Source organism: Gambusia affinis, linkage group LG15 (genome assembly GCF_019740435.1).
Source record: "Gambusia affinis linkage group LG15, SWU_Gaff_1.0, whole genome shotgun sequence".
Taxonomy (NCBI): domain Eukaryota; kingdom Metazoa; phylum Chordata; class Actinopteri; order Cyprinodontiformes; family Poeciliidae; genus Gambusia; species Gambusia affinis.
Window position 1 is genome coordinate 24,242,951 of NC_057882.1, and position 12,588 is coordinate 24,255,538.

Here is a 12,588-nt window from a genome sequence, read left to right on the forward strand (position 1 = left end):
CACTTGTTTAGAATTGCCTTTGATTAGGGGTGACTGGAACATTGATCAATAATTTTTAATGTGTATTAGCTTGATAATTTTGATGTTGGTAGTTGACAAAATGTAATGTTTATTACATGGTTTATAATAGATAAGTGTTCAATTTAAAGCATTTTGAACTGCCTTGTTGCTGAAATGTGCTATTCAAATAAACTTGTTCGAGGCACAAAAAATAGCTAAGGTTTATTCTATATTCTAAGTCATTTTATTAAAATCCAAGCAAATACTGAATAAAATAACTATAGCTGTATTTATCGGTATGCATTTACATTTAGCGACTTACATGTTGTATCTAGTGCAGTTTTCAATCTGATTTGGTGACAATAATTTTGTTAATCTAAATAGAAGTTACACATTCTAAATTTTTATAAACAAAACGACAAACACATGATCTGTCAGTATCTTACAGTGTAATTTGTACTTCTTAATGCAGCTAAATGTGATTTGCATTTAAATGTAGTTGAATATAAGATACTATAGCAGACATGAATATGTTTACTGTATAATTTTCCATGCGCACTAACACAACGGCTGCCAGTGTAACCATAGGGACTTAACACAATTCTCCAGTAATAGACTGTAGAATATGTACAGGGTCTCCCATTGGTTTATAGTAGATTGACATTTTTTTTCAGTGAGACAAAATGGATTTCATTCTTTAGTTTAAATGATTACTCATTTTATGTTTGCAGTGTGTAGATATTCTAGTCAGATGCTGAATCACTGAGCCTTTCTCTATAGAGGATAGCAGCAGTAGGAGGGACATATTTTCAGATTGGGTTGGAGCTTGTTTTCTATTATGCGGATTTTAATAATGAGTGTTACCAGTCAGGTGCGACCCAATGGAAATAGCAGCAGGGTTGGACAGTTTATAGAAAACACCAGTAACACTGTGTAATAATAGTAGCAGAGAGAATTTCATAGAAGAGTGGCTGGCGCAAATGACCGGGATTTAAAGAGTGGGGATTAACTTTTTTGGCAGATGCTTGAAAAGGTTCTTGAATTGGACAGTAAGCAGCACAGAGATCCAGGGATAAAGAGATTAAGTTCACACTCCGGGCCACTCCTACTGCTTAGTGGTGCAACACGTCGTCGAAGAAGAAAGGAGCCAATCCAAAAGAAAGAGAACCCCATATTGCTCAATTAGTGCTTTTTAATTTAGGTCCAGCACTCATTCCAAGAGATCTTGCGCACTGGTGATTTATATATATATATTTTAATGTCTCTCTTGGAACACAAAAGCAGAAGATTGATTGGAGGGAAATGCTGAGAAAGCAGGGGAACAGGTCAGAGTTTGCAGCTGGCTGTCTGACTTCCTGTTTGACTTTGTGAACGAAGTGAGACCACATTGAACAAACTGTCATGCCCTCCTGCCTGACTGCGTAAAGCCAGGGCTGTTAATTATGTGCAGCTATTGATAGAGACATGCGACTTGTCAGACTGTAGGTCCACATCGACCCTGTCTGATGGAAATGGTAGCTTTGGGATGAATTTCTGAGCAGGATGCACGGGAGGTGCTCGATTGAGCCCGACTGACCAGTAACTTTTATTGTTTTCATTTAGTAGCCGCATCTGATTATACATCGTATAAATGGTTATGTAATAAAATGCCCCACTATGTATCCAGCATGTACAGTGCTTGCTGACCATGAAGAGCTTCGCCCTGGAGTCTTGCATGCATAAAATGAAATTAGCTTCATCGAGTGCTTAAAGCAAAGAGACAAGGAACAAGGAAGTGTTCATGTGTGCTCTAGTTTGAGGTCCATTCTGAAAACTCACTAGTTTTATGCACCAAGAGAAGTGGGAAGAAATGTCCTTTATATTTCAGGTCCGATTGTACAACAGATGCTGATGTTGGTGGCTTGTTTGTGTTCTCGGCTGCATAGGAAATATAAAATCCAGAGGTTTCTTTAGGCAAATTCATCACAACCACCATAACATTGATGGAGAGTGACAGCTCAGTTGTAGCGTCTTCAGTGACGATGAGTACTTACAAATCTGAAGAAAACTCAGGAAATAAGGTCAACATACGTCTTAATATGATGTTAGCAAACATTTAGTGTTTCAGGATGTTTCTTCACCTCAGAAGTGAGATTCAATCTGCTCCCATCTGACCCATCATCACTCTGCCGTTTGCATTATTGATGCTTTTATTGATTTTATCAGCCTTTAAGTAGGAATAAAATCCCTTTTCTAGGTTATATGAATTATTTCAATGCTGCTTTCATTAGTGTGTTTTTAATTATGAAAAAAGTAATCTTCAGATTGATTGCTTAGATTGTAAATAATGTAACCTATAGATTATTTTTAATGTGCTTCCTCTTGAAGACTTGAAGTCCAGCAGTGTGTGTATTTGCACCAAAGATGTTCTTTATGAGGCCTTGCAGTGTGTTTTAAACTGTACGGATTGCAGGGTGTGTGGACTGTGTGATATTAGGAAAACATGATTGTAAGAATAAATTGATTGCTATAAATGTGTGTATAATAATTTTCATTTAATTAATAAAACATTTATTTTCACTGAATTTCAGCTCATGGAGATTCTGCTGATTGAAATGTTGATACTTTGGATCAAAACCAAATCATAACTTTAAGAAATAAATTTGTTGTTGAAATGTGAAATAATTGTTTGAGAAATTTTATCACATTGGTGACAGATTTTTGAATCTTAAAAAAAAAAAACATTACAATTTTTGATTTACAAGTATATAATTTTGTATTGTGGTGCATATATTTGTTGGATGAACTCAAACTTGAGATGCTAAAACTCCCGGTGTGGTAGATGAATATGGAGGAAAAACTTGCTTCTGTCTCTGGTTCCTTCCTTTCCACCTTCACTGCTTTCTTCATTTCTGTCTTGTCTTTTCTTCTTCCCTTCTTAACTCCTTCAAACCTCTTGTCTTGTTTTCCTTTTTTCATTCCTTCTTCTCTGTTTCTGACTTTTCCAGTTCCATGTTAAAAGTTTTTTTTATTATTCACTATAAAACATGGGAACTCTCTAGTCTGGAAAAGGTGGAACTTTTAGGTGAAAGTAGGAACACAGCATCATATTTTCCAAAAGCAAAGTATATCTATCTCATGAAATCCTTCCTTTCTCTCATCACATCTGTGTATTTTTTCCTCTCTTCCTGTTGGCATGAATGAAGCGACTTTGTGGCGATACAGTTGATGTGCGTGAGTGATAAATGCCAAAAAGAAACTAGTTTTCATTCCTTTGTTGTAGTTGAATTCCTGACGTGGAAATCTCAACCGTCAACATTTTTTGCCGTTGCAACATCACTGCCGGCCCGAGTAGATACAAGAAGGTGACGGCATGCGACTCTGAGATGGGTAGGTGTGGTTGGAGCTGGTAGCTTGGGAGGAACGTCAGGGCAAATAAAAAGTGTTGCTCAATGAATTCATGATTTAAAAAAAACCTTTCTCCTGCTGACTGAAATTACTCAGTAGTCATCAGACAGGAAAAACCAGTCAGCAGCCACTTCATGTAAGGAGTATAGCCTGGTTTGTTGTTGAGGTTAACAAACCCCCTCACAAAACCTAATCTGATTTATAAAGACAGCATTTGGTTCAGAAACCCTCAAACTGACATTTGCAGATTCTCAACGTTCTAGACATGATTCAGTCTTCAGAAACTCTTAAAGGATGTGCAACACAAGTATTTATAGTTATAGAAATGTTAGATTTTCACACCCGAGACCACTGTTTGTCTCTTTTCACTATCAAGTCAACAGTTGGTTTCTGGTGGTTAATGCAGTGACTGTGTGAAATCATGATTTCTGCTGGGAGCATTTCCTGTCAGGCGGAAAGTCAAACAACACCAGACTTATTCAAACATCTATTCATAGAGACTGGAAGGGTGAAAAACCCTGAAACAAACTTGTACTACAGCAACTATTGATAAAAATTTTTGAAAATTTAGTACCAAAACATCACTGAGTTCAAATTGTTCAAAGAACAACCTGCATACTCGATGAGCATCAGCTGCAGTGAAGCGTGGTGGTCTGTCAGATGACTCAGAGTCTTATCAAAAACAAGACAGTCGATGCAGGTATGGACAGAGACCTGGAGGTGTAAAAGATGACCAAAAATGGTGACTAAAACAAGAACAAATGCCATCTGATTGATTCACTACTGTTGGTTTATATCACCTTGTCAGTCATTATTGCAACATTTGTCATATTTCTCTTGACTACTCTACAAAGGCTGACTGAGTGTGGGGTAGGGATGGGTAATAAATCAGTATATAGCGAAAGATGTGATCAAAATCAACAGATAATATGTCTGATATGTTCAATAATTTCACTGATCCAGAGTCCTACAGCATTCTGGGTGATGTAGGAAAGACTTTCTGTGCTCAATCTGTTGGTGACATCAAATCTCTCTCTCTCTCTCTCTCTCTCTCTCTCCCTCTCTCTCTCGTTCGTTCGTTACCTGGCAACAACCTGTTGAGTAACTTGAGCAGCAGCAGTTTAACTTTTCACCACTGTTCCTCATAACGGCTTAAAAACAAAAAAAACAGCATAAAGTGAAAACTGTGGCTAAAACAGAAAAGGTCTTTCCACCAGTTTACCAGTTTTTCCAGATATTTAAAACAAAAGCAAATCAAAAATCTATCATTTATATAAATCCCTTGTATCTTGATTTCAATTCAGACATATTTAACGGTGACTCCCATGAACGTAGGCTGTCCAAAATAGCCGTTACACCAGCAGCCACATTGTGAAGCTAAATCATTGCTTTAATGGGTATTATTCACTCTTCATCAAATACCACTCAGAAAAACAGCACAAGAACTGACAGTTTATTCATTACAAACACAAAGACAAACTTTACTGGTCAGGGAGGCCAACAGCAACACGAAAGAAGTGACTTCTACATGTTCCTATGTGTGGACTAATGAGAGACGTGTGACAGAACCCCTTCCTTCCAAAATAATAAATAAATAAAAATTAAACACCTGACTAAAATCTCACAGAACCTCAACTTTTGGGATGTAATGCTACATGGCATGTTTGACCCAAAAGCATGAGTAAGCATTAGTGTATGATATCCACAGTGAAACAAGGTGGTGGCCGTATCATGATGTAGGTTTAGTGAATCCATGCATACATCCAAACTTTAAAAAATTGAAATAAAAGTTGAGAAGAAAAGCTATGCTAAAAGAATCCCACCAGGGGACTGAATGTCAAAACTGAATCAAAATGTGCTTCAAACTAGTATCTTTTAAAAATGTTTTATTTCCCCTTTTTAACAGTTATTTGTTTTTGGCTGCTGAATTGAACAGGGTAGTTCTCACTCAAAGTTTTGAGATTATTCACAGTCTTCTTTTGTCTGTGTGACAAAATAAGATCTTTTCTGTGACCAGAAAAGATCTTTTTAAACTCTGCATGTTACAAGCCTACTGTGCTGTAATAACATTGTAGTAACTACCAGATAATGTTTGCGCCTCATTTTGCTTTAAAGCACCTTGGGGCCTCTGTGCATCCATTTCCTGTTGGCCTGATGATACGGTGGCCTGGGAGCGTTGTTGTCTCGTCACTCTGGGACCCTAAACCAGGAGCTTTTCATTCCTCTCATGCTCCATGCTGTCTCTACTGTTCCTTTGTCTGTATGAGCTCGGGTTCAGATTCTTCATAGTTGGTCTAACTGTAACTGTTGTTGAACATCCTGTGTTTCTGGTGATTCTTCTTGTGGTGTTTAAGTTAAATTTATGCTTCATGTATGCAGAGCTGACAGGCTTGGTGTTTGTTTGAACTTTGTGTACATTTTGTGGGTGCAGCTGGTTCCAACTGAGGGGAAGGGTTGTACACTAGAGTGATAAATAATATGCTATATAAAAATACTGGAGGAAGTAATTCAATGTTTTATTGCTATTGATGTGAAAAATTGAAGGATCTGGGGCCGTTATGATTTAGTCCAGTTTTGACTGACTTGGTTGCGTCCCAGCTGGAGAGCTTTGTGTCCACGTCTGCACTTCTGTTCAGTCTGAGCCCAAAAGATAACACTTTTGGTTTTGGTCAGCAGGCTCAGTTTGCAGCATTCAGTCACAAACCCATTTGCGTGTGTGTGTGTGTGTGCGTGTGTGTGTGTGTGTCACCACTACAATCACTACACAGTCGAGCTCGATGTGATTCAGTGTAGGAGGTTAGCCCTAAATTATCACCTGAGTCATAATCCTTGTTTTCTGTCTGGAGTTTGAACAATGTTGTAACTTTTAACTTTTTTGTGTTAGAAAATGTTAAGTTACAAAAATTCTAAGCTGTATAAGCACGCACCATCGTTTTGAAATGATAGCCAATGGCAGGTGCAGGGATGGAGTAATTGTTGCATACCCCCTTCTGCCCACTTGCTTAATCTGTCTTTAATGTTATTGGTGTGTAAAACAAATCCTATTTAGGATTTAACAACATTTAGCCTGATGGGGGTCACATAGTCTGGTGGCCCACCAGGCTTATAACACTCTGGGGAAACTCTGCAACTTTTCTCTACGCCCCTTCCAAAGTTACTCCTGGCATCCTTAGTAATTCCCCCATCAACTGTTTCCTTTCCTGAGCTCTTGGTTAAAGTGGACAGCCATCTCTTGTGTGTTTCAGATATAATTATGTGCTTTCTGCATCTTTATTCCTCACCTGTCTGCTGTGTTCCTTGGTCTTCATGATGCCGTTTGTTCTCTAATAAACTTTTAAGACCTTCAAAATGGCTGGATTTATTCTGATCTGTTTGGATTTACTAATTCAGTGACTTTGGAAAGCAGCCAGGTTTTATTTTGGGGTGCCAGAGTAAAGGAGACTGAATACCATGTATAGAATAAGTGCAGCGAGTCCCAGTTACCTTAGATTTATACTTTGAGCCATGCAGACTGAAGAAATGAATCAAGACGAACAAAAAAGGAAGTTTTATTCAGTTTTAGGTGTGCTGCATTTTTATACAAATATGCTGATGGAAGCATCGTGACATCCTTCATATAGATCATTTCCTCTGTAAATAAAGACTTGTGTAACTTCTTCTTTTTGAAACGTTCCCCTCATGAAGCTTCAGTGTGATTGCACTGGTTTCCTTCCAGGCATGATAGTAGAGCCAGCAGCCTCCTTCTCCTCCCTCCTCCTCCTTCTGCAGGAATCTTAGTATCTCTGCAATGTTCAGCCAGCTAGCTAAATACCACAGGAAAACATAAAGTCTTTAAAACAAGTTCTTAGTTTACAGTGAATGACAAACAAGGGCTCCTCCTCATTCCTGCAGTCTTTTCCTGAGTTTTTGTTTGTGTTGATGGCTGCAGTTAATTCAGTTATGGAGAATTCAATAGCTTCCAGCTGACAAATTTTCCACTTAACAAATAACTGGAAAAGCATTATGAACTTAATGCCTGTGAAAAATTTATCAGGGATTTATTAATAAAAGAGGTTAATTATTGAAGCAAATCTGCTGTTTTATTGATAAGATTTTGCAGCATAACTATTTCTTTTGGTATTTTCTTGTGTAAAAGTAGTGCTATAAATTCTGTGCTTCTGCTCATTTTTCTTTTGCTGTGCTCCATTTTTTTTTTATTTATTCACCCTAAAACTTGCAGATCCCTACTATCCCACACTCTGCTCTTCCTTCATTGTGAACCTCAGTGAGGTCATTTAGTGATCTGGTGAGTATTGGAAGCCAGTCTCCACTCCCCAGCTGAATGCTTCGGTTGCATTCAGCTGAGCTCTCGTCTTTAGGCTGCTCATGTTGAGTGACATCAGCCTTCAAGTATGCGGCCCGTCGTGGCTGAGCCAGGCGGGACTGGGTGGCTGTATTCATCTCAAGGTGCAGTCTGCTCTCTCTCGACCGCTTCAGTTCAGATAGACGACCAAACACTTCCAGCAGATTTGTCTGGCAGGTTTAGTTTGTTGTATATTTGAGATCTTTGTCTGTTATGTTCTGGGATGCTGCTATAGACAACAGTATATTGGTTGTGGACTCTCATTTGTTAAAAATAGCATGGGTAACTTAATAGAAGCTTTAATAGATCCCATAAGTAGGAAACTCTTCATTTTTGAGGCTTTCCATCCATTCTCTGTTCACAAGTCTCTTGTCCCTTCATGTGGGAGATTATTTGCGCTCATCCCTGCTGCAGGCGCTGATTAACTAAATCTCGGCACACATAACTGATGGTTTTTACATCTGCGCACTGAGCAGAACGGCTTTGATGTATAGAAAAGTGAACGTGTCTTCTTACTTTCAGTTAATATATTTACCATATGTTTTCCTCCTGACATGCACCAGATGTCTAATGTTTTGTCTCGTGTCTTCCAGAATGAGGAGAAACGTAACCTCAGCCTGGGCGGCCATGTTGGATTCGACAGCCTCCCTGACCAACTGGTCAGTAAATCGGTCACACAAGGTTTTTGCTTCAACATCCTCTGCGTAGGTGAGTAACAAAATGTGTTTGTGTGATGATAAAGTGTGAAATATGGGATGTGCTGCAGACATGGTAACCAGAAGAGATCTGGTGGTGGAAAAACAATCCATAGACACAATCACGTCCAAGAGCTTTTTCATGTCAACTTTATTTAAAATGAAGTAAAGGTAAATGTATGAAAATAACAGTGACTACAGAATAAAATAAATAAAACAAAGCGGTTAGCCAAAACTAAAACAAAATTTGAAAAAGATCCTACTGAACATAATTTAGTGACGTTTTTAGGGTGAATAAATTCTTGGTAGTGAATGCACTGATCAGAATTTATTGGTTGATTTCCAATCTAAGCTTTTTGTATTGTGTTGAAATAAAACTACTATTTTAAATCAAACATGGAGTTGAATTTAATGACATGGTTTTGATTTATCTTTACCATTCTGATTTAGCAACAGCATGGCTGGCATAGCACACAGTCTGTGTGTATCTCCTACAGAATTGTATCTTCACCTTAACTAATTAAAGGCTGCCCACATTTCCATGACGACAGGATGAAACAGAGTTAATTTCCCAGCATGGTGGGGCTGCAGTTGAACTGTTGATGTACAGTCATGTGGTTCTTGGATGTTCATTTTCACACTCACCCTTCACGGTCCTCAAGATAGGACAGCTTTCTTGCAAAGTGAAAGAACCGCAGACATGTGCTGACATGTTGCAGAAAAATAGTTTTCTTCTAAATGGTTTTGATCAACTGTGCTTTCTTTCTTAATCTTTATTTCTGAAAATCTCCTTTATATTAAAAATAACTCTGCAATGGCATCAACACTGAAGAGTTATTGTTACCATGGTCTGGTGAGACTTGCATATGGTGAGCTCATATATCTAGTTTTTGTTTGACTATGAAAACCATCTGCTGTTGATGTTATTTTGCCTCCACTAATTTTGTAATTTTTCAAGTGCTCTCTATCATTTGTTCATGCATTCCAAAGATCTCAGATTTTTTGTCAGGACTTTTCCTGGTTTTTATTGACTTCATTTCAGGCTGCAAGAAGCTCTGGTTCTTTGAAAGTAAAGTGCCAAGAATTCACAGATAACTAGACTTTTGCACAGTGGTCTCTGCATAATCATGTTGACAAGATACCCAGGCTATCACTGAATAATTTAGTCAACTAACTTTGTTTTATCGTTTCTTTCTCTCTCAGGAGAAACTGGCATTGGCAAATCAACGTTAATGAACACATTGTTTAACACCATGTTTGAAAATGAGGAGGCGAGCCACTACCAGAATGGTGTGTATCTGCGGCCGCGAACCTACGACCTCCAGGAGAGCAACGTCCACCTCAAACTAACGATTGTTGATACTGTTGGGTTTGGTGACCAGATCAACAAGGAGGACAGGTAAATTTAATAAAAAAACAGATCACAGTCCTGAAAGAGCTTAGTAAATATCAAGTTTTCTGTAAATCATAAGTGATGTCGTTTTTTTTGTTTGTTTTTTTTTTTTTCAAATCCATGCCTCATCTTTACATTTCCACTTATAAGATGTTGCCATGCAAATGTTGATGTGGATACCAGTGAGAGAAACGGAGAATATCACTCTGGAATTCCACACATATTTCTTCTGTCTTGTGGGACTAGAAGTGGAGGAGGTGGGAAAAATAAAGAGGAAGTAGTTTATTTATTTATTTTAAAGCATTTAGCTGTGGAATGAAGCGTACTCGCTGTGGCTCAGCCAGCAAGCTGCACTCTCACGCTTTTTGATAGCAGCGTTCTCTTTGGGCCTTATGAACCAACATGCTGAAGGACAGACCCTGCAGGGAGCTGGAAATGAACAGAGGGAGCTTCAAAAGGTCAGAGCGTGTGCATACCACAGGATGATTGAAGAGAGATGTGAAGGTAGAGGACAGACGACTGTAAACATGGTGCTTACTGAGGAAATGGAAAAGATTGTTAACCTCTGTCTCACTATGAGCAATAAAATGTTAGTGATGTGGGACATCCTGGAGTTGAGGAGGACATTCAATTAACAACATTCATCTGCTTTATTATAAGCTTTTCTTGTTAAAATATTTTGCAATGTAAGATTAAAATGATTATTTGAGAGCAAACTAAGGAACGTGGTGTTGAATTTAAAGGCTGACTTCATACAGCAGCAGCTCTGCACTTTGGACTCATTTCTGCTACGTCTGAATGTGCTTCATCTAAAATAAATGTGTCAAACAAAACGTGTCATACATCACAGGTAGAATTTCAAATGTGGTCAAGGCTGGGAGAAATAAGACAGCAGCAGAAATGACTCATGGAAAGAAAATATTAACAGAGGAGCTAATGAGTGGTCAGATGATTTTGTGAAGATTTTGCTACCATTAACAATATGTTCTTTTTTAAAATTTATTTTGGATGGAAACCACTGCTAGTCTTGGGCTTGTAAGTTTAGCTGAATTGAGTTATTGACTCTCCTGAACTCTGTGTTCCCTTTATTTTTTCACCACAGTGCTTCAGTTAATTATTTGAGTCTCTTTCCTGGATAGACAGAGCTATGACAGCTATTAACTTTCTAAAGTTTTTTTTTTTCTTAGAAAGTACTCCTGGCTTAATTCTTACTTGCATAGCTGTGCCTCTTTAATGAATGAAGCCATTGGTTAAGCTGTTGCTGTCACTAGCTCTCTGTACAATTAGTTTTTCCCTGCTCATAGAAAATATCCCCAGCCCAGAGCTTATATTTAGCTTTGCCTCTTTTCAGGTCATTTGACAAATCTGTGACTGCCATTCTGTTTTCTTTGTTTTTGAACATACCCCTGCCTTCAGGACTTCTGTCCTTAACAGTTTCTCTTCACTGACTGAAACTATCAATTGGTGTCTTGCTGAGATTTTGCTGTTCCTAACTTTGTGCAGCCTTTTTAATAATTCTTATTTAAAGGTTATTTGTACTGTTGTGTTTTTTTCCCCATAGAAATTATTAATTAGCTTTTCTTCAAGAAGCCATAAACAAAGCTGTTGCACCCTCAAGTCTATCTACATTGTGTTTCTTCTTGGGGGGGAAAAGACTCCTTGCTCTGTGTTATTTCTTCATTTGGTTTTTGTCCTCAGTCCTTAGCCACTCATGACAGATGCCACTTTTTGCAGAGTCTGCTGTTCAGATTATTTTAATTAAATTTGGACCGAATTGTTTGACTTGCAGGTCTTTAAAGGGATTTAACTTGACACTTGTTTCAAATTGTTGCTACATATAAAACTACTAAACTAAGTACATTTTACATATTTACAGGGTGTAGGTTTCTACTGAATGCTCTGTGACAAGTGTTAGTCAGACTTGGTTTTGGAAAACACAGCATTTAGTGAGATTTGTATACGGAACAAAATGTCTTGATCCGGACATCCCAAACAAAGATAGCAACAGAACATAAACAGAGAAAACCCTGGGGCTGAAAAAACATCATCTGGTCTAAAAAGAAATTAACTTGTAATTGTGGGACATATTCATGATGAAAAATGAACCAAACTGTACATATTATAAGCTGCTGTATTTAAATCAAACAATTCAAACACATGCTTACTTCAAAGGAAATTACTGTTTTCAGGTCAAGCCAACTGAAATTAGACTGCACATAAATTCTGCAGCTGCACTGACAACTGATTTACCTTGTCAGTAAATCGGGGTGTGTGTGTGTGTGTGTGCGGGGGGGGTTATCTATTTACTTTTTGGTCATGTTATCAAGCAGCTGTGAGCAAGTTGAAGTGCATTTCAGCCATTCTGTTAGTTTTTCCAGTGCCATATTTTACATTTCTTTAAATTTCTTTGGTTAATTAAAGAAACTTCTTCTATGGTGTTAAGAAACATTCTGCTGTTGCTGTCTCTTTGTAATAGTGTTTGACTTTTAGAAAAACTCTGGGTTTTATCCACATCTTTAAATTTCTCATGAGAAAAACATGACCAAACTGAAGTTTTTATGTTTATATCCCACAGAGAACAGACTGATTGCAGCGTTTCAGTCAGATGTCAGTAAGATCATTTTGATCAGAACTAAGCTGTTCAACTCTAAGCTGAGATCTTGGCTTTGAATCAGAACATACAGTAACTGAAAACATAATTCTCCTTGTTTGTTTATTCAGCGACAAGTTCATATTTCCTTACAGATTCATTATCAACACATGAATGGGAA

At 37.9% G+C, this 12,588-nt stretch overlaps 1 protein-coding gene across 1 annotated transcript in view; it reads left to right on the forward strand.

Annotated features, from left to right (window-relative positions):
* The window catches only part of sept8a (septin 8a), a 30,551-nt gene that overhangs the window by 1,667 nt on the left and 16,296 nt on the right, over positions 1-12,588 (forward strand). Inside the window, exons 2-3 of the mRNA XM_044141645.1 lie at positions 8,323-8,437; positions 9,628-9,823. Coding sequence (XP_043997580.1) covers positions 8,323-8,437; positions 9,628-9,823 — 311 coding nt within the window. The remainder of the gene's footprint in view (positions 1-8,322; positions 8,438-9,627; positions 9,824-12,588) is intronic.